The sequence below is a fragment of the Xiphophorus maculatus genome, chromosome 3 (assembly GCF_002775205.1).
Source record: "Xiphophorus maculatus strain JP 163 A chromosome 3, X_maculatus-5.0-male, whole genome shotgun sequence".
NCBI lineage: Eukaryota > Metazoa > Chordata > Actinopteri > Cyprinodontiformes > Poeciliidae > Xiphophorus > Xiphophorus maculatus.
Genome location: NC_036445.1, coordinates 27,952,869 through 27,973,426, shown reverse-complemented (window position 1 = coordinate 27,973,426; position 20,558 = coordinate 27,952,869). Strand labels below are relative to the sequence as shown.

The following is a 20,558-nucleotide window of genomic DNA, read 5'->3' as shown; positions in this document are numbered from 1 at the left end:
ATGGTGTTGATCTGCTGCATGTGTTCTATACTGTATCATGCATACTGCACTGCCTGTAAGGCTTCCTTTTTAAGAAGAGGCACCGCTAGTACTCTATGTAGGCCAAGCCTCAGCAGAATATTAGATTAGCTACAAGTCATGACTGTTACACTGCAGCTTGCTCCTCCCCTCCCTACAGGAAAAGGTTAGAGAAGCAGAGCATGTGTACTTTTTTTTGTGTCATACTGCCAAGACCAGCTATCAGAAAAAATTTAATTGCTCAGCACAACACTAACGTCATCAAGCAATCACCTATTTGGAGCAGAAAACAGGCAGACAGCACAGGGAATTGCTCAGCAGAACATATGCTACTGAGCTTTAATGTTTGTATACTATTACAAACATAAATATTATAATTTACTGTACAAATGAAGGCATGGGGAAAGTTCTAAACTACAGGGGAATGCGGTGTGGGCGAGTGCTTTGATTAAAACAGCAACTCTTAAAAACTGACTGCTAAGATTATCGCCTTGCCGCGCTCATGAGCACAAATGGGGCCGGGTCAAAGTGGAAGTCGACTCTGCCCCCAAGAGAACTTGATTTCAAGCTGAGAATTGAGAAATGTACACACTAAAGAAGAACATCCAGGGTCAGCATGCAGCTTCAGTTATTACTGCTAGAAACTAGAGAGCAAGTGCAAAATCTGCGTGTATTGATGGACTCAGACCTGAACCTTCAGCGACATGTAAATACAATTACATGTTGTCCTTCTATCACCTGAAGAACATTTCCAGGATTAAAGCGCTAACATCTCAGGAAGATCTTGAGAAACTAGTCCATGCGTTTATCTTTAGTCGCATTGATAACAGTGTCTGCCTAAAAGTCAGTCAGATAGTTGTAGCTGATCCAGAATGCCGCTGCTGGTGTTCTGACTAAAACCAGGAAGTTAGAGCACATCACCCCAGTTCTTAAGTCACTACACTGGCTCCCTGTAGCTCAGAGAATAGACTTTTAAATCCTTGGGTTAGTTTATAAATCACGGAACGGTATAGCACCATAATACATTAAAGATCTGCTGTTGTTGTATCAACCTTCCAGACCTCTGAGGTCTCCTGGTTCTAGCTCTGGTTCTGCTCTGTGTCCCCAGCAGCAGACCCAAACATGGAGAAGCAGCATTCAGCTTCTATGCATCACAAATCTGGAACAAACCTCCAGACAACCGCAAAACAGCCGAAACTCTAGCTGCGTTTCTATTACAAATGTACGCAAGACACTGTCAATATTCCTCTAAAGTAAAAAAAAAAAAGAACATTTCATAATTGCAGGGTTTCCATTAAATAAGAAGTGCAATTAAAATCAATCAAATTAATAAGTCTGTTCATGTGATAAGCTACTGAAAAATCCAGTCATCCTCCAACTACTTCCTGTTTTCTTCTTCGTGGTTTGCGCCAGTGGCAACATCTTGTTGTTGATCACAAGACTCCTGTGATATGAAAAGTGTTTCCATTGCACTTTTGCTAAATAAACCAATTTCAATGTGGCCACAAAAAATAAATCCCTCCTCATCAGAGCACCCAAAGGTTTTATAAAAAAAAATAGAATTTTGTAAATTGGCTTGTTTCCATTAGGCAAATTTATTTTCGTATTGTCAAATAATGCTGCTACTGAGTCCCTTTAAATCAAGGCTGAAAACCAAACCTGTGTAGAGTTGACTTTGATGAATAATTACCGGAACACTGATCAACATATTTGATGACAATTATTCTTGATGATTTTGAGAAAATGTGATATTTATTTCCCATTTCATAATTGGTTACTGTGTTATGCTTTAATGATGTAAAGCACTTTGACCTGCCCTGTTGTTGAGATGTGCTTTATAAAACTATTTGACTTGACATACTAGGAAAAACCTTCTTCCTGTGATTGTTATGTGGACAGCATCATGTCTTTTTGTTGCTTTAAACAAATCAGCGAGTAAGGGTCTTGTTTCCACGGTTGCTTGTGAATACATCCTACTTAGATCTTCTGGTGTCTCCTGGTTACTCATGAGAGATGACTGTCTCTAAAACTAAGCGTCACCAAACAGCTTTCTAAATGCATGTTAGAGCACAACGGGTGAAACTCAACTTATACACAAATGCCACAAAAATATTTTCAAACATTAAAGTACTAAAAGGCTCTTGTGTTGCATACTTAATGCTCGGTGCTCGTCAATAATCGCTCATTATCCAAAGTGTTCTCGCCAGAGAACTTGGTGAGATGCAGTCTTAATTCTAAACCAGCATATTCAAACGTGACCAGGTGATTGACTCCATTTCTGCTACGAAAGTACCATCTTAATATCCTCCCATTTTATCCTCTCTTTGACACACAAGTCATTTCATAGACTCCTCCTATGCATTTCCTCTTGTTTTTTTCCCCATTCGAAGTCAAAGCCAGTGATGCCGTGTGGCTGTCTGGCACCAAGAAAAGAAATGGAAAAGCAGCACGGCGGCCCGCAGAATCTAATCTTTGGAGCCCAGAAATAACATCTCTGAACTAATCAATGACTCTCCTGTGAAATCAGCAGAGGTTCCAGCTGACTCGGGTTCCGCCATTACCTACCTACACATCTAAATAAAACACACTCACTTCCACCCTCTCTTTCCTCTCACGTCCTCTGAGTCTGTTATAATCATCAGATAAGACTGCCGCAGAACAGTCCTGCGTGGCACTGTGCCGAGCCGTATCTCCACCAAATATACAACAAGGTCAAGCGTGAGAGGGGATGTGTGCGCTGGAGACGGACTGCTCACAACACAGAGGAACAGTGAGAGGGTGTAAGACATCTGTGCACACTGGAGCAATGTTTAACAGTCCTCTAACCTTCGTCACCAATAACAACGGTAAGGTGGTTTAAGCTGGAGAAAAAATAAAGAAGTTCACCACCCACCAAGATGCCTTCTCAGGATTTCCACTTAGAGGTATGCACAACTTTAGGCAAAAAAAAAAAGCCTACTAACTAGAATTGCTTAACAAGAACTTGCAATTCTTACCTACAGGAAACAGTACTGTTAGGAAAACAGGAGACCCTAATGCCACTAAGGCTGCACGGATAACAGGAAGCAGTCAAATAATTTCTAATAAGAGTCATTTTCTACACCTGGTAAGCCCTACCAATTTATTTTGGGATCCTTCCATTCAGGTTTTGATGGTCATGAGAGGGTTTTATTTTTTTGTTTGTTTGTTTTGATGCAGTTTGTGCCTCATCAGCCCAGGTTCCTAAAACAACTTCAACATACAGTACAGACCAAAAGTTTGGACACATCTTTTAATTCAATGAGTTTCCTTTATTTTCGTGACTATTGACATTGTAGATTCACACTGAAGGCATCAAAACTATGAATAACACATGTGGAAATATGCACTAAACAAAAAAGTGTAAAACAACTGAAAATACCCCTTATATTCTAGTTTCTTCAAAGTAGCAACCTTTTGCTGTGATTACTGCTTTGCTCACACTCTGCATTTTCTTGATGAGCTTCAAGAGGTCGTCACCTGAAATGGTTTTCACTTCATAGGTCAACCTGCCCTGTCAGGTTAATAAGTGGGATTTATTGCCTTATAAATAGTCATGAAAATAAAGAAAACCCATTGAATTAGAAGGTGTGTCCAAACTTTTGGTCTGTACTGTACGTAAAACTCTCAGCAGGTCTGCTTCTGCAGAAGCTTGTTGAAAACACCAGAACACATCATTACCATCATAACTACATGCTGCAGTGTCGGTAATTTATGTGGACTTTTAGATGATGTCGTATTGTTATGAGTTCATTCAAGTTTCAGAGTTTTACAATATAAAGTGAATCTATTTCAGTAACTCAATTCGCAAAGTGAAACATATGGGATAATTCCACACAGACTGATGTTTTAAAGTCTTTTCCTTTGTTAAATGTGATGATTTTCCTCTTGCAGCTAGATACATTAGACTAATAATAAAATAATGAAAAGTTTGTTTATTACCTTCTTAAATGTTGTTATTTAGAAAAATAAAAGTTATTTTAATGCAACATCAAGCCTTACTGGATGTATAATCTAATATATTGAGTGTGACTGTCATTACCGGTGTCACAATAAGTGGCACTAATGTTAAGGTCTATAGCATAGTTGCAAGTCAAGCATTGTTAATATATACTTTATTTTTAAATTTGTCAGAGTTAAGAGATATTTAATGCTAATTCTTGGCTAATATTTATCCAACCACGAGGGGGCGCTCACAGAAGAGCAGAGTAAAAATCTCATCATCAGTGAACATCAGTTTTGCAGCGTTGCAACACATAATTCTTGGAATTCTGAGTCCTCAGTGTTTCATTTTCTTCATGTTTAGGCCCATGTAACAAGATTTTTAATGCACATCTAGAAAAGCTGTGACAGCAGCTGGAGGTGCCGATTTAAGAGAGACTCTGGTCTACATATTGTTTTCCTGCAGCACAAAAGCAAAAATAGACAAACTGCCAATTAACTTTACCTGTAGTTGTATAAATGACAATAAATGTGGTTAATATGGTGATGGATGAAAAATGCTGTTAGGTAATCCAGACAGCAAGGCGAGGAAGGCGAACTGTACTGGAACTAGAGAGTTTTTTTACATAATTGAAAGAAAGCCGAGCTGAAGAAAAAAGGGAGGGGGAAAAAAACATCTTCAAAGTCAGCTTTTTCCAGGTCTTAGCCATCCCTGGAGAACAGATCAGCCACTATCCTGAAAACTAATGAAGTAGTATACACCAGAAATGGACTGAATATTACATATGCTTTTATTTATAAATGAATGAATGAATGAATGAATGAATGAATGAATGAAAAGCCAGTAATGTATCAAAAAGCTGAAATACTAGAATATCATGTCTCTAGAGTGGTTTGTTATAAATGAAAATAATTTAGACGCATTTGTTCTGATTTGCATCATAAATGCTCAGTTTTAATTTTCCATGTTGTTTTATATTTTAGTTTTATTTTTACAGACTTGCCCTGGATATGAATTAGATAACAACAAACAAAATGGTAGCAGACGTTTAGACGTTTGTCAAGTATCTCATGACAGAATGAAACACATACACAATTTAAGATTGTCTGACCACTGTGTGAATCACATTACTTTACATGAATGTAACATTGTTGTGTATTACAATATTTTAACTATTTGATTAATTTGTTTGTTACTGGAACACAGACGCTAGCAGCTGTACACTGTATTCACCATTTAAAAAAGGAAAGATCTTTGTAAGTTCAAAATGATTTTTGGACTTTCTGTTTTCTGAGTGAAGTGGTTATTCTGAACACATGAGCAGCTTGTAGAAAGAAAAAAAAACCAATACATTTCTACAGCAAACTTCTACAATGTCGCTGCTTAGGAGCAATTCAACAAAGAAGGCAAATCATCTCCTGACAAGCCACAATCATCATGCTAACAATAAACTACGAAACAAAAGGCAAAGAAAAACGTACCACTGCTGTAAGATGTTTAACGAGCACACACACCAACAACGAAAAGCAAAACACCATCCATAGGACATAAACATTAATGTTATGATACGATTTAAGGTCACACACTTATCCATCTATAAATATGCCTGTTCAACCTCTAAGGAAACCATTCTTGCTCCAGAAACATCAAAGGAATCTTAAAGTTAAAGGGGCAGTATTACGGTAAGTCAAATCGACGTTTTGAGCTTTACATCGTGTTGTAATGTTATTCCCCCATCAAAAACATACCTGGAATGTTGCCTTGATTCTTTAATACTTGTTTAAGATTTCTTTTAATCTCCTGTGGCAATTGAGATGCAGCTCCTCCTCGGAACTGCAGTTTCCAAGCTTCTGCCTCACAGAGCAGCCCTCTCCCAGTCGGCTCCTTCAGACTAGCCAGCAGCAATTAGCAAACACCTGGTGGAATTGTGCATCTGCTGAGCTCACTATACAAGCTATTTCTCAGTGAAACGATGGTAAAAACCCTTGTTAAAGGGTTAATAGAGGAGCCATGTTGCGATGACTGCCTGGACGTGGCGTTTCAGAAAGAGCAAGAGTTTTTAAAGAGTCAGAGGCCCAATTTCAAGGCATTAAATTACAAATTCAAATTTCTTTTAAGTCAAATTTGATGTACATTACATTTTACAGTAACTGAAGGTCACATATTAACTTGATAGTGTCTTTATGTGTCCTATAAAACATAATACTGCACCTTTAATAATCATGGTCAGACTTACTGTTCTGCTGATAAGTCTTTATGTTTCCCTTCCTGAATTTCTGTCATCTTCATCCTTGCTCACTATTGAGGATACCCTGTCTGGAGAGTGTCTTCTACATGTATTTACACTCTCTTAACTTTATCACATTTCACCACATTGCAAGTACAAAACTTGATTGTCTTTCATTGGTAATTTATGTATTTGACCTACATTAGAGAATTACTAGGGCATGATTATAAAGTAGAATGAAAACAATGCATGGGTTTCAAACCATTTAGAAGTAAAAATCTGGGAAGCCTGGAATACATTTTTTTACCCCAAGAGCCAATTTTTGCTGAAATTGCAGCTGCATATTATTTGGAGTAGCTACATATCCACCAGTTTTACATACGTATTTAGAGACTTGGCAAAAATGTCATACTGCTTTGCAAAACGGCTGAAACCTTGTGGCAGAGTATCGGGATAAAAGACAAAACGACTAGCCACAAAGAAGTAAACTTTAGCCAACACACTACATTTCTAAAATCATTTTCACATATTTACCATAAAAAACAGCCACATCAGATTCCTACTATAGGCTAAAAAGCTGCATTTTGACCTTTACTCAAAACATCTTTCATATTTTCTGAATCCCTTACATTGTTTTTTAGTAAACTCTAAACTGGCTTTTTTCCAACAATGCTTTTCTTCTTGTCAGTCCTCCATAAAGGTTATATACACAACCATAATTAATAGTTGTCCGGTCAACATATTCTCCAACCTGAGCCGTGGATCTCTGCAGCTCCTCCAGAATTAAAGTTTGCGTCTGTGGTGATTTTCCGATTCATGCCATGTGGGGTATTATGCCAGGTTTTCTTTTTGGAAAGTGAAAATAATTTAGACGTTTTCAGCTTGGAGCTGTGTTTTATTGACTAACCCCGCATTAAACTTGCTCGGTGGTCTGCTTCTCAGTCTTTGTGCTGCTCTTGAAAACCATTAATAGTTCAACTTCCTCTCTCTAATCCTGTGTTCCTATTGTCTGTCGCTCAATCGGAGATTCTAAAGTGACTTCATGTGAGAACTAAAACACATCGGTTCATTTGCTTCTATCTTTTGTCCATATATTCATCTCTCTGTCTCTATTCCTTCTCTTGCTCTCTTTCCCTCTCACATGCAATCATAACCATTCCTGCTTGCTTTGGTGTCTCTGAGACACCAAAGCAATAAACCTGAGCCTCCAATCTTCCAGCGCACACCTCCCCTGGTGAGGACAAAACCAATAATGGGCTGGCTTAATTACAGCTGCTGAGTTTCACCACCAGCCAGGTATAAACACCGAGGGGGTGCTGAGCGTGGGCCAGGTAGGACGGGGTGCTAAGCAGAGGTGAATGGCTGCTGAAGAACTATCGGGGGTTACGGTCTCGGTTTGGCGACCCACACCAAACCGAAATCCTTGAAATCCTCAAGACGTTACTTTTGTAAGCAGTTTTCAAAGGCAGTGAAAAAAGACGAGGTGGAGGCCTTGAGGCTGGCTGTGAACGTGCAGGCAGAAATAAGGCGGGTATAATGTCCTACTCTCCCTAAACTGCTGCAGCTAAGGGGCCCTTCAGCCAGGCATTTAACTCTCAGTAGCTACAGGGGAGCAGCTTAGTCAGCTTGATTTTGCATCCACAAGGTTTTAATATGTAGCAGTGGGAAAGTATAGCAGGCCAACGGTAGAGCATAGAATATACGCACAGTCCATAAGAATAGAAGGCTCGAAAACAAAGTAGTAGTAAACGGTTTGTGCAGTAAACATGCTGCTGTTAGCGGTGTAGCGGTGTGAAAATGTAGCAGCAGTCACATACCGACCCTCTCCGTCACATAGAGAGGGTTGTCTGCATTACATCACATATAAGGTTTTGTTTTTGGTCTCAGCGACTTCAAAATCTGCCAAATTGTTGTGACATTTTTAGCACGGTGATGCTGATTCTAATAAGATGATGCGGTGTGCCGCAAGAGGAACGGAATCTGACAACGCTGTCTATTGCACAGGATATGTTTTATGTCCTAATTGCCGTCTGCAGAGCATCACCCACCGTGCACCTAAAATTAAGATTGTTAGTAGTGTTTTTACAAGCAGCAATTTGCAACGTTATTTGTGTATTTGCAGCTTTTAGATGGTAAGAAGATTAACATTCATGCATAACATATAAGTTTAGTAAAATGCAATCAAATATCTCATTATGGAGAAGATAATCATTAGCATCCATGGAGAACATGTTCCACATCAGGTAGCCTACAACATACCAAAACTCGGGAGGGCATCTAGACTTTCGTACGCTTTGAAGTCTCCTCCAGTGTAAGGGGAAACACTATTTATGACAGAATAAACCATGTGCCGTGAATTCAGGCAAAGTTGGCGATTTGATCAAATCAACAAACCCATCGAGCTGGAGAAGATATGGGTCGATTTCGGAGCTAGCTACTTCCAACTTCTGTTAACACCGCTGTCTATGTGCCCCAACTAAGTGTGCTACATCCACAGACTAATTAGCTTGACTTGAACAAGTAGAAGCCATGGCTGTGCTAGCCACCAATCGCCGTTGCTCCTTTCAATACTCCTGTCCTTCACTTCCAACATCATGGCGCCTCAATGTGATTAAGTGACGTGGTTGCAAAGGGTCAGTAAGCAAACACCTTAACTAGAATGACAGTGGTCTAAGAAATCTGACAATCGAGACCCTTTTGAAGACAGCTCACCTCTGGCTGACTGTTAGCTTGCTTGGGATTAGTCACTAGGCTGCTGGAGACAGAAGAGAGGGCAAGGAGTTACAGACCTTGTCCTACAGTTATAAGTCAAAAATGCAGCTTACCCTATAGCTATTTTTGTTACATAAATTATGCCCACTTTACTTTCACTAATTTCTGCTTGTGTCTACATGGAAACATCTGCGATATCACAGTTGATAGACAATCAAAAAACACAGAGTTTTTCCTTGTTATTCACCAAATATGATTTTAATTATAACTTATTTTTGAAGACATAATGCTAACAATTGATCGTAATCATTAAAACCGGTAGTTGACATATTCCTAGAGGACATTATGATATACGTAGGTTCCCAAAGTTAAAGTGTTCAAAGTGAAACAGTAACGGGAAGGAAAGTAGTTAAGTTCCTGAATCCAACTAGATCTGAAATCTGATTTCTCCTCCTTCTCGTTTTATTTTTCCCCCTTCACACTTGTTTCTTCCTCTTCTCTACCCTAATTATATGTCATAAGAACATGACTAAGGGAGCTGCAGAGGTTTGGCAAGCTGCAGTCCACAGCCTCTTGCTTGTCTTCATCTCAGTCGCCACGGTAACTGATGCTGGGATGTTCTTGTCTCTTCCTGGTACTTTTGTCTTAAATTTCGCTTGGTCCCTGCTCAAGTCAAATCCAAAAATCAGAATGGAAAAAGTGCGTCTAAGATGTGCATACCGATAAGCTTGACAGAGAGATAGAAACTAACAAAACCCATATTTGAGAACTGCCATGTTAACATGTAGTTTTAATTCTATAATGCATTACATTACAGAAAAACACAGAGATATTAATCTTCAAGGCACTGTGTTTTCGCTCCAAGTCCTAGAGTGAGAGTCCAAGTCCTGCAAACAAGACTATATTTGAAATACTGAGTCCCATAAATCAAATTTGGTTTTATATCATATGCAAAACACGAAGCGATAATACTTTCTAGATATTTTGCATGTCAGCTGAATCTAATAAACTTACAAAAGTTTTTAAATCTGCTCTAGAAAACTCATCAAAAACAAATCATCTCTTTCATATGCTACACAGTGATGTCAAAGAACAGTCAGGTTTTCTGTGAAGGCATTTGAAATGTGCATTCAACTTGCTGCAGCACACGGGAATGCTTTGGGTGCGGGTGTGTGTGTGGGGGGGGGGTGCATGCGTGTGTATACAAGAGGAAAGAGGCAAATTCGGCTGTAGTTTAAATGTAGTGACCACTCATATCTAAACCGTTGGAACCTTCTAAGAACAGATCCCCACACCCCATTAGGACCTCCGCAGACGCACGCATGCATAATACATGGCAGCTGGATCTGAAAAGGCACAGCCCATTAGAAGGTTTCTGCCTGGGTAAGAAAGAAACAGAGAGACAGGGGGAGATAAAAAAAAAAACAGACTAACCTTCAAACAGTCAAGGCTGAGCTGGGAGTAACATCTGTAAGGATAACACTCCGATCAGATTTACCAAGTTCTGTTGTTGTGTCAATGTGAGTGAAGTTTCACGGTTCAAAGAAGTAAAACCAGCAGACAAGCAAACAGAAAGTGTGGATAGGCTGCCTTAGTAATAATAGAACATTTACATTGGGAGGTGTTCAAACTTAAGGACATTGTAGAGATAAAAAAAAAAAGCTACTGATGGAGAATAAGTTCAATCCAATCAGTCAGATGTGATGATTGCTGGATCACGGTTTCCAGGCACACAGCCCCTCCCCGTTCCACCCTTCCAGTGCCTGAGTGTTCTGGCCATGTAATGTGAGGTGGCAGAGAGCCCAGCAGTGCTGTAAATTATTTCTGACAGTAGGGTGGGGGACAAGAGGGAGAGACTTGCAGTCCCAAGAGACAGACGACAGGGAACGGTGCGGCGATATGGGAATCAATACCAGGAGAGAAAAGAAACAGTGGCCATATGACAGAGGAACGCATGTTTGCGAGTTTTTTGTCTACTGGATTTATGGCAAGATTCAAAATCTCACGTTTTATTCTGACTCTGGACCAGTAGCCTAGTTCCAGCATTTTCTCTTACAGTAATACTAAGCTATGGTCGCACTGAAATTCCATGTTTAAAACGAACTAAGCGACGCCGTATGTGTTTTAGTAATGCCGGACAGGGCCCTCTGCTCGCCTGGTTCCGACTTGACAAATGCACAAGCTGAGTGAAAACCTTCCAAGATTTAAAGCTATGTCAGCAGAGTCATGATTTAAAGCCAATCGCAGCATTTCTGCCATTTTTACTCTGAGCCAGTAAAGACGTCACGCACGCAGCAACGGTCCGCGCACGCCTCAGACAGTAGTGCCTTTTCTCTTGTTAGCTTGTGAGCACTTCATCAAAGTTGCTGAGTGTAAAAATACAACAGTAAAAAAATAAATAAATAAAGTTAAAATAAACAGTACGTTTAACTGGAAGGGGGTCCCATTGGCTAAAATTCCACTTGGGGCCTCAAACACCTCGGGGTCGGCCCTGCAGCTGCTGGAGATGAGTAGGTGGTGGGCCTTTATGCTTGTTAATCGTATCAGAAAGTTTAGTCGCATTGTGAGAGACTAGAGCAGGGGCGTGGGAGAGAGTAGCAGAGGGCTGTACATTCACTTGTTTCAGGATCCTGACTCTTAACACCCCCCCCCCCCCCCCCCCCCCCCCCCCCCCGTCCTCCCAAGCCCCCCGTCATCCCCTCATGTTCTCCTCTGAGGCAAAGCAGCAGCAGCAGCAGCAGCAGTAGCGGCAGCAACGGGGGCACACGGGGCTGCTGCAGCAGCGATGCGTTGGGCTGTACTCGCTCAACCAACAGCAGATTTAGAACCGGATATTTCCACAGTCTGCCTCAACGAATCATTTTCAACTATGGCTCCTTCTTCTCCCTTCCTTTTCCTTCTCTTTATCCTCCAACAGTCAATCAACAAACAAAAAGAAAAAACAAAAAAAACCTGAGCACAGCCCACCGCGGAAAGTGGTAGATCGCTCCCCGTCATCCAGCCGGGAAATATCTGCAGCAGCAGCAGCAGCAGCAGCAACAGTACTACCGCTGTAAGGTTGCTGTTACGCAGGCTGGATGCGATCGATAAACGCAACAACCCCCCTCCTCCTCCTCCTCCACCACCTTCCCCCTCCGCCCCCCAAACACCAAATAGCTGCTCGTCTTGCCATACCAAACGAGGGGGAAGCCCTTCCTCATAAATCTGGGCATTTCTTTATAAAGGAATCACTCACCCGATGTTGCCCAGCGCCTGCTCGAAAAGCTCCGTTTGCAGGATGTTCTGAGGTGCGGAGAAAGCCCCGTTGAAATGTGATAAAACCGAGCTACAGAACTGACGCAATGTCTCAAACTGCATTTTCCCCCTCCGTTTTCTTTATATCCTTCGGAAGGTGATCACCCTTTCCCCCCCCCCCTCTCTCATCACCACTTCATCCCAAAGCCGACCCCCCCCCCAACCCCCAGCCACCCACCCCAGCCCTCTACCTCCACCTCCTCCTCTGCCTCCTTCTCCTCCTCCACGTTAACTCATCCGCTTTTTTTCTTCAGTGTTTTAGTTATTATCTCCCGGGGCGCGTGGAACGCAGAAAGACAGAGAAAAAAAACAACAAAAAAACACCGATCAAGTTCCATAGCCTATTTCTCCTGCCGCTCCCGGTGGGAAAGTGTCCTTAAATGAGACGCAGTCGAGCTGGGGATCCTTCGGTCATAAATGGTTCAGGTCTCGAAAGAAATAAAGAGGTAGTTCCAATAATGCCGGTAAAAAAAGAAAAAAAAAAAGAAAAGAAAAGAAAGAAAGAAGGAAGACAGAAAGAAAAGAGAAAGCCGTCTGTTCTTTTCGCGGCGGTGAAAATCACATCTCGGTGTGCAGAGACAGGGGGGTAAAGGAGCGGCCAGAGTGGGAAAGAAGAGGCGGGCGGAGTAGCCTGTCCTACAGGGCAAGCGGCAGCGTCCCTTACCGGCGGTCGGATCAGCTGCTGTCTCGTATTCAACTCATATTTCCCGTAGCTTTGTGAAGAGCGGGGCTACATACACACGCACACGCGAGCGCTCGCGCACGCAAACACGAAGCGGTCCCACGAACACGCGAACCAGAAGTGACAGGCTATGCAGCTCTATCGTGCGCGCGGCAGAGGATAACTCAGTGCAACGCGGCAGGGCGATACTGTCGTCAGAGTTTTTATATATAGACTACCATATATGGCTCCATACCATCAGCTCTGCATCAGTAATGAAGTTGGGCTTTGTGTGAGGAGACGGTATGCACAAAAATAGGGCTCTCCTGACATTTTTTTTTATTTTTTATTTTTTAAGGAACTTAAATCAACGAACCCCACAGACTAAAATTTCTACATAGACATAATGTATTTCATGAGGTTAAAAGGGAATAGACACTTGAGTATGTCCGAAATTGTATAGAATCGTCTTTTAAAAAATAATAATTCAAACTATGTAAATAAGTTCTGTTTACACACAAAGAGCATTTTTCTAAAAAAAAATAGATATATATAGTTGTTGAAGCTAATTTAATTCACACACCATATGCACGCAGTCAGTGCGTTCATCATGGGAGTGGCTATCACAATGTTGTTGGAGAAAAGGGGAGGGTATTATGCAAAATCGACTTTCTGAACTTTATGTCATGTTATAATGTTATTCCCTCATCAAACACACACCCAGAGTGTTGCTTTGATTCATTCATGAATGTTTCAGAAACCTCCAGACTAGCAGCAGCAGCAGTTAGCAAACACCTGGTGAAACTCTGGTCTGCTGAGCTCCTAAGAGTGATTGTAAGCAGCACCATTGTTGTGATGACGAACTGAAGGGGGCGTGTTGGAAAGCGTAGGAGCTTCTTAAAGTGACAGAGGTCAATTTCAAGGCGTTAAACATGGCTATGATGCAAAGTCAAATTTCTTTTAAGTCGTGTTTGACCTACACAGCATTTTCATAACAACTGAAGGTAACATACTTAACTTCTTTAAGTATTTAAAAAAATGTTGTTCTATCCAATGGTACCAGAGAGCAGCAACCAACCTTAAACCTAAAAGAATTAACATAGAATTTTAGCTACAATTATAACGGATGTGGTGGGGAAGACAACCAGAACAGCAAGCATGGAGGGACATATGCTAACCTTTGATGACAAAATCATTGGAATAACTAAAATGAAAACAAAAATTCTATTTACAGTCCTAACAATTCAACTAATGCTTTTACATAGTCTGCCACATTATTTATTATTGTATTGTCGTCAAGAAAATCAAAGGTCAAAAACATAATTTGTTCGAAAACCAGAACCTTAGGAAACAACCTGTTTCCAAACAACCTGAAGGCATCATTTTTTGCAGAGGTATTGCACTCATTTTGGCTTTTTTTCAATGAAAATATGTGTGACTCCTTGTACGAATTACAACACGTTATTAGGAAATGCAGAGAAGAGAGTCTTAAAATGGTGTCATAGCTGAAATAAAACGGCTAGAACAAGTTTGAATTGAGCTAAAACCAATAGTTGAAGGAAATCACCAAAAACAAAATACTTAGAAGTTTTAGAAGCTTTAGTTTTGCTGAAAATAGAGATATCTTATCCTCAAACATTCAGCGATAATTTCAGCAGTTATTTAGTTTTAAAAAAGCGTTCAGCCCTCCTTCACAGACAACTTCACAGTCAAATATAGCCAAAATGATTCCTGTGCTCTACCACTTGCGTCTGTGTTTCTGAGAACTTTAATTAAGCCTTCTAACCGTCTGAATGACTGCAGCTCGAGTTGGGCTACAAATCATCCCTCGAACTACGTGAACCCAGTTAAAAGTTTTGGAGTTTGTCATACTTTTATAGTGCAGGTGAGATGGATTTGACTTGCCGGGAAAATGTGCCACTATTTGATGATCGCTGTCATGAATCACACGACTACAGATGTTGTGTTACTGTAGATTCCAAAATGAGTTGCTTTTATTCAATCCTACCGTAACGCAACCCGTTACTGCACTTCTTTTAGAGGTTCAGATTTTCTATTATTTTATCTGTGCGGTCGCAGATCACAGCAAAACATATAAAATAAACATTTGATTTTTGTTCCATGAGAAGAAAGACAAAGACAAAGACACTCCTTATCTGATTAGTTTGGTTTAATGTACAAATGTAAGCTAAGCTAAGTTTTGTGATAATTTCTATCTTTTTGCACTGGATGTTGCCTTTGACTGGGCCAAGATTTTGAATTTCAAGAAGTCCTCCAGTGATTAGGTGAGGAATAATCGCCGTTTGAAGAGTCTCGGCCACGTTGTCGTGCTAAATCTGTGTGCTCATTTTAAATGACACCGCTGAGAACAGGACAAATTAGGGGTCTTCCCAGGTTAGTTCTTCACATAAATAGTCTGTCAGAGTCTCTCCTCCCTTCTTTAGCAGAGCAGACCCCCTGAATTAATTTATATATTGTTTAAGATTAATGAAAGTGGGCTCCGATGCCTATGCAGTGGGAGTTCTATTTATGGAGCTTCTGCTATCCATCACTGGGCATTATCCTGTAAATTTTCATACATCCAGCTTCCTGTTCCCTGCTAGTGCAAATGTAAGCAACATCGGTGCCAGGTTTTCTCACTGGAAACAGTTCCACTCCTGCAATCGTACTATCAATTAATATGCAGTGGCGAGGGTTTAGACCAAGTCGCGTTTAGCGGTCTGAGTCACTCCCTGCATCTCTCTCTCTCTGACTGATGCTTCACGTCTGGAGCAGCAAAAAAAATCAGAGAAAAAGGGAAACCAGACAAAACGAAATTAGATCACCGAAGCAAAAACTATTCATGAAGAAAGACGAGACGACGAGAGATTGCTCGTAGATATTTCTGTGTGTATACAGATTCAAAATATAAGCTTCTCCTTAAAAAAAACAGTAGAAGCCCCTCAGTGGGCATAAATTTAACTACAGTACAGCACACAACAATCAAGAAAGGCAAAGCAGAATCCCAAGTGCAGCATGTTTGTGCTGTCAGCATCTGAGTGTTTTACTCATTCACTGAATGCGGCAAAAGGAACAACAATCTTCTACATTTTCCCTACCTGAGAATTGCTTTTTTTTAATTATTTTTTTATGTTCCCTTAATTCCAAAGCAATGACATTTTGCTTTGAAAAGTATGTTTAGGTTTAGGCCTAAACATACGGCCCTATGCCAGTTTAGGCATAGGGCCATAACAAAAATAACTTCAAGTAAATAACACCAGTTCATTTCAAGCACAAAGAAAACACAATTGATTATTACCACCCTTAATGTCCCAAAGCTCCATCCTGACTGAATCAGACAGGCAATTATTTGTCTTGATATGCGCCGCTGAAGAGAGGATGAGTGGGTGGATGACTGATGTAGAAATGCTGACTTAGAGCTGGATACAGAGTATGTGCTTCTGTCTCCTTTGTAGGCATCAGGGACTCGGTGTACCAGTGGTTTTATGTGGGCTCTTGCTTGGCTTGTGAGGTTCAAATCACATCCCACATAGACCGACGCACACCCACAGAGATCAGCGCTAACCCTGAAAAGCTTGCCTTAGTAGAATCCTGCACTGCGACTTACAGTTCTGATCTCTCCAAAATCATTGGATATAAATATCGATAAAGCATTAATATCCCAAACTTCACCATGCCATGGTCCCCCTAAACAACGTTAGCTTCTGGTTGGGGAAGCCCTTTGCAAAAAAAACCCACAGACAATCCTACCAAATACGTAAAGAATTTTTTTTCCTCACTTATATTCACTATTTGATCATTATTACATTTCTTTAACATGTATGCTGCCTCGTGCTTTCTGAGGCCTTTGGATGATTCCCTCCGTCTTCTTTTATTGTCAGAAACTTTTCCATTTCATGCTTGCTAGCTATAGCATTGCTAGCTAAAGCAGCAAAGCAGCTTGATAAATTTGACTGGCAGCCAATTAGGAAGATGAGCGTGCAAATAAATAACACTTTATCAACTTCCTAAAATAATGGCGTATGTGTCACTTTTTTTGCCAAAACCCCTTTTTTTTTTTGCCTAAATATTTTTTGGCAATGTAAAGTGGGTGATTTATTTATTTTTTTATGTTTTTGCAAAACAAAATAAATAAATCACGCACACAAGTCACTTGATGACTAGTGCCATTAAATTAGGAAAGTGACCATTTCAATAAATTATTTTAACCTCTGTTTTATGAAAATGATTGAAAAACACATTAGATTTAATGCTACAAAAAAGTATTAAAAACGTACAGCAAAAAAACATTTTTTAGAGTCGATATTTTTATTTTTGCTTCTTTTTTCCCCTCATCTTCTCTCCAACATTTTGAAACCCCCCCTAGTGTCGCCCCATTCAGGCCCATGGGGCGACTGGCCCCAGTTGCATACGCCACTTATGCAACTGGCGTATGGCGTATGCCAGTTGCATAAGTGGCTGGATTAGACAACATAAAGACCCTTTCAACTTCCACAGAGCATGAAATATCACAGAGCATACATAGCAAGTTTTTTTTTTTTTAAAAAAACAAATTAAAACAAAGAACTGACCTGTCTATAGGTGCATCACCGGACCCCGAGTACCTCAGCCCCGTTCCATTGTCAAGGGACGCCTGTCTGGGCAGGAGCCCGCCGTGAGGTCTGCTTCTGTCTGACGCTGGTGACAAGTCCCCTGAGGCTCCCTGGTGGGCATACAGGGATGGGTGGTGTAGTTTGGCCTTTTTGCCCTGCGGCCCACCCTCAAACACGCCACGCACCTGACCGGGCTCCGAGTCGTAGAACCACGCTCCTGACTTAGTGAGGATTTCTTGTTGTTTTCGGCACAAGTTGCATACCCACATAACCTGTAAGCAAGAGAAGGGCCCATTTACAACTTCAAAACGACCAGGCAGAGATTTTCTTTTCTTTTTTTTTATTTTAATTGTATGTTAGACTGTGATGATGTGAGTGCTTTGCAAAAGTATTGACACCATGTGAACTTTCACGTATTGTCTTGTTCAAACTACACAGCAGAATGTGTTTTTATCAGGGTTCTCTGTGACAGATCAAAGTGGCTCATTATTGTGAAGAGGAAGAAAAGTAATACATGGTTTATTTTTTGACAGTTAAAAATCAGTAGCTGTGGCGTGTGTGTTTATACATTTAGCCACTCATGAGTCAATAGGTGTACAACCACCTTCCTCTGCTATGACAGCTGCGAGTCTTCTGGGTTGTGCCCATTTTGTGCAATTTTCTTAATAAAAAAGCCAAACTCAGTCAGGTTGGATGGAGAGAGTCTCTGCAATTTTAAAGTTTTGTCAAAAAAAAAAGGTTCTCCTCCAGATTTTAGTCGGGGTTTTTGACATTGCCATTTTAAACGCATGCATGTGCCTGCCCCTGTCTTGGCGAACGGTGAATTTTTGACCCAATTTCAGGTCTTCAGCACCATCTAAAAGATATTCGTCCAGTACTGTTGCGTAGTTAGCTCCATCCATCTTCCTTTTAACCTCAATCAGGCTCTCAGTCTGAAAAAACATATTCCAACAGCATGATGCTTTTTTTATTTATCATAGGAAAGGCGGCTGAGTACAAACAAATGTTCTTTGTAAACCATCCATCCTTTTCCTCTCACTTCAAAATGATGTGCTAATTTGTGTTGATCTGTCACAATGAAAGACTGCGGAGATTGTGTGGGGAAAAAAATCCACAGGAGAAAAACACTTTTGCAAGGTGCAATAATGTACGTTCAATACTGCAACATAACCGTATCACCAATCAAATCACTGCTGTAGGATGAAAATTACTTTTTAACCTCGCTTAAAAAAAAGTTGTTGTTTTTTTTACCCTGGAGCAACGCAGTTTATATAAATCCACAGTTTATGTTGAAGAAATGAATAATGAAACATCTTACACATGCAGCAGCTCTTGGAATCTTTTGAAATGGAAGTACTGCAGTTTCAAATTGACTTCTTTTTTTGTCGTAAACTCAAACACTGTGAGTCCATCCGGCACACACTCTCACACCGGTTAATGCTCTTATTTGTAAATAAATTTGCAACGGCACAACACTATTAAACTCATTTTTCCACATTCGATTGCGCCGAATTCAGGTTTTCCTGGACAGAGCCGCAGCGTACCAAACAGCCAGTTGAGAGGAGGAAAAAGTTTAATGCAGCACCACAAACCTCGTCTTTCACTGTCGCGGCGCTGACTCGGTTCATTTCTGTTATTGGTACGAGCTGGCCCTGAATTGACCGATATGTTATTTCTATAGATTAACTGAACTCACTTAAACTACTGTCATCTCTGCGCAGCTGCTCAAAAGGCTGATTTGTATCTGCTCCCTTTCACAAACTGAAGTAGATATTAACAAAAAAAAAGAAAAAAAAAAAGAATAAGATTGAAAAGAAAAAAAACGAGGGAAGATAGCAGGGTACTTATGTGAGGCTTGGGATGCACCAATGCAAAACAAACAAAGACACATGCTTGATTGAATGACCTAAGAACAAAGGAACTGGTAAAATCACTCAAGATCCCAGAATTCATAGTATTTCACATCTGGGTGTGACGTAAACACATTGGTCGAAGGAACTCCAAGGATGAACAGAGAAGGGCCTTTACTTTTTCCTTTATCTGTAAGCACGGCGCTACGCTGCAGAATTGTCTGAATCTCACTGGCTGAGTGAAAGACCTCTCTACTTGGAAAAACATTGGATCTGAGCAAAAATCAGCTGCTGATGAAGAACTGAACCCAGATCTGAACCCAGATCGTCAAAGTATAAACAGTGCACCATTCCCCAGTCGATATACTGCTTCTGTGTTGACCCAAGAGAATGGACCTGGTACTGGAGTTGTCCGGGTCCATTCAGCTCCAGGAAGTCTACCAGAGACATTATCTCACAGAACAACAACAAAAAGCAACTTTACAAAAACAAGGGAGTTTTCTAGAGGATCTCTTTGCCTAAGTTGCTAAAGCTAGCTGCCGGAGCCTGCTAGCAGACCTAGCTCCTTTGCTTACTGCGACGCAAATTTTATCCACCATATTGTTTGCTACATCTGACACATCGACCCTGAGTAGCATCTTGTCTATTAGCTAGCATAATCTTGCTCACTCACACACATATCTACCCATACACACATTTGTGATGTTGCTGCATTGTTTTTGATAATAGTTTAGTTGACGGTTGCTAGTTTAGTGACAGTCAGAGTTTATAAACTGTGAAGCTGGGGTTCTGCTTTAATAGATTCTGCTGTGACATAAAGAGAGGTTGTTGGTGTTTGTGTATATGTATACAGCGCTTGCTGACTGAGAATGGCTCTGATTCTCTCCTTCCTCTATTCTTATATGATATTCCACCTGATCCCAACTGGTACTTGTACAATAAAAGCCCTCATAGACTGAAAGTGATTTGGCTATTGATTTCTGATAATCAGGTGGTGCCGTGACATGGGAATTTAATTACAAATTGCTCACTTCTATTTATAAATGCCCTTGGACGATTACTATTAGCTATTGATAGCCAAGCAAGGCTATCATTTCCCAATAGAGGTACTGCAAGGTAGCTAATTACATGATCAAACTTTTAGCAATAAACTTTTTTTAAAAACACTACACAACTTAGTTTATTTATTATTTTAGTACCACATTTCCTTTCAAAGAACTTTACAAGACAAACTGATCCGATT

The 20,558-nt window shown here is 40.6% G+C and overlaps 1 protein-coding gene across 47 annotated transcripts in view; it reads right to left on the bottom strand.

The window, feature by feature from the left end:
• rims2 (regulating synaptic membrane exocytosis 2) overlaps positions 1 to 20,558 on the bottom strand; it is a 157,397-nt gene that overhangs the window by 92,390 nt on the left and 44,449 nt on the right. For 37 of the 47 annotated variants that reach the window (XM_023330850.1, XM_023330855.1, XM_023330876.1 and 34 more), the window contains one exon: positions 17,445 to 17,737. The exons of 1 other annotated variant lie outside the window; for it this stretch is intronic. In XM_023330850.1, coding sequence (XP_023186618.1) covers positions 17,445 to 17,737 — 293 coding nt within the window. Of the gene's footprint in view, positions 1 to 12,153; positions 12,301 to 17,444; positions 17,738 to 20,558 lie in introns of those variants that run through there. 9 more of the 47 variants (XM_023330866.1, XM_023330883.1, XM_023330878.1 and 6 more) reach the window with 2 other exon arrangements.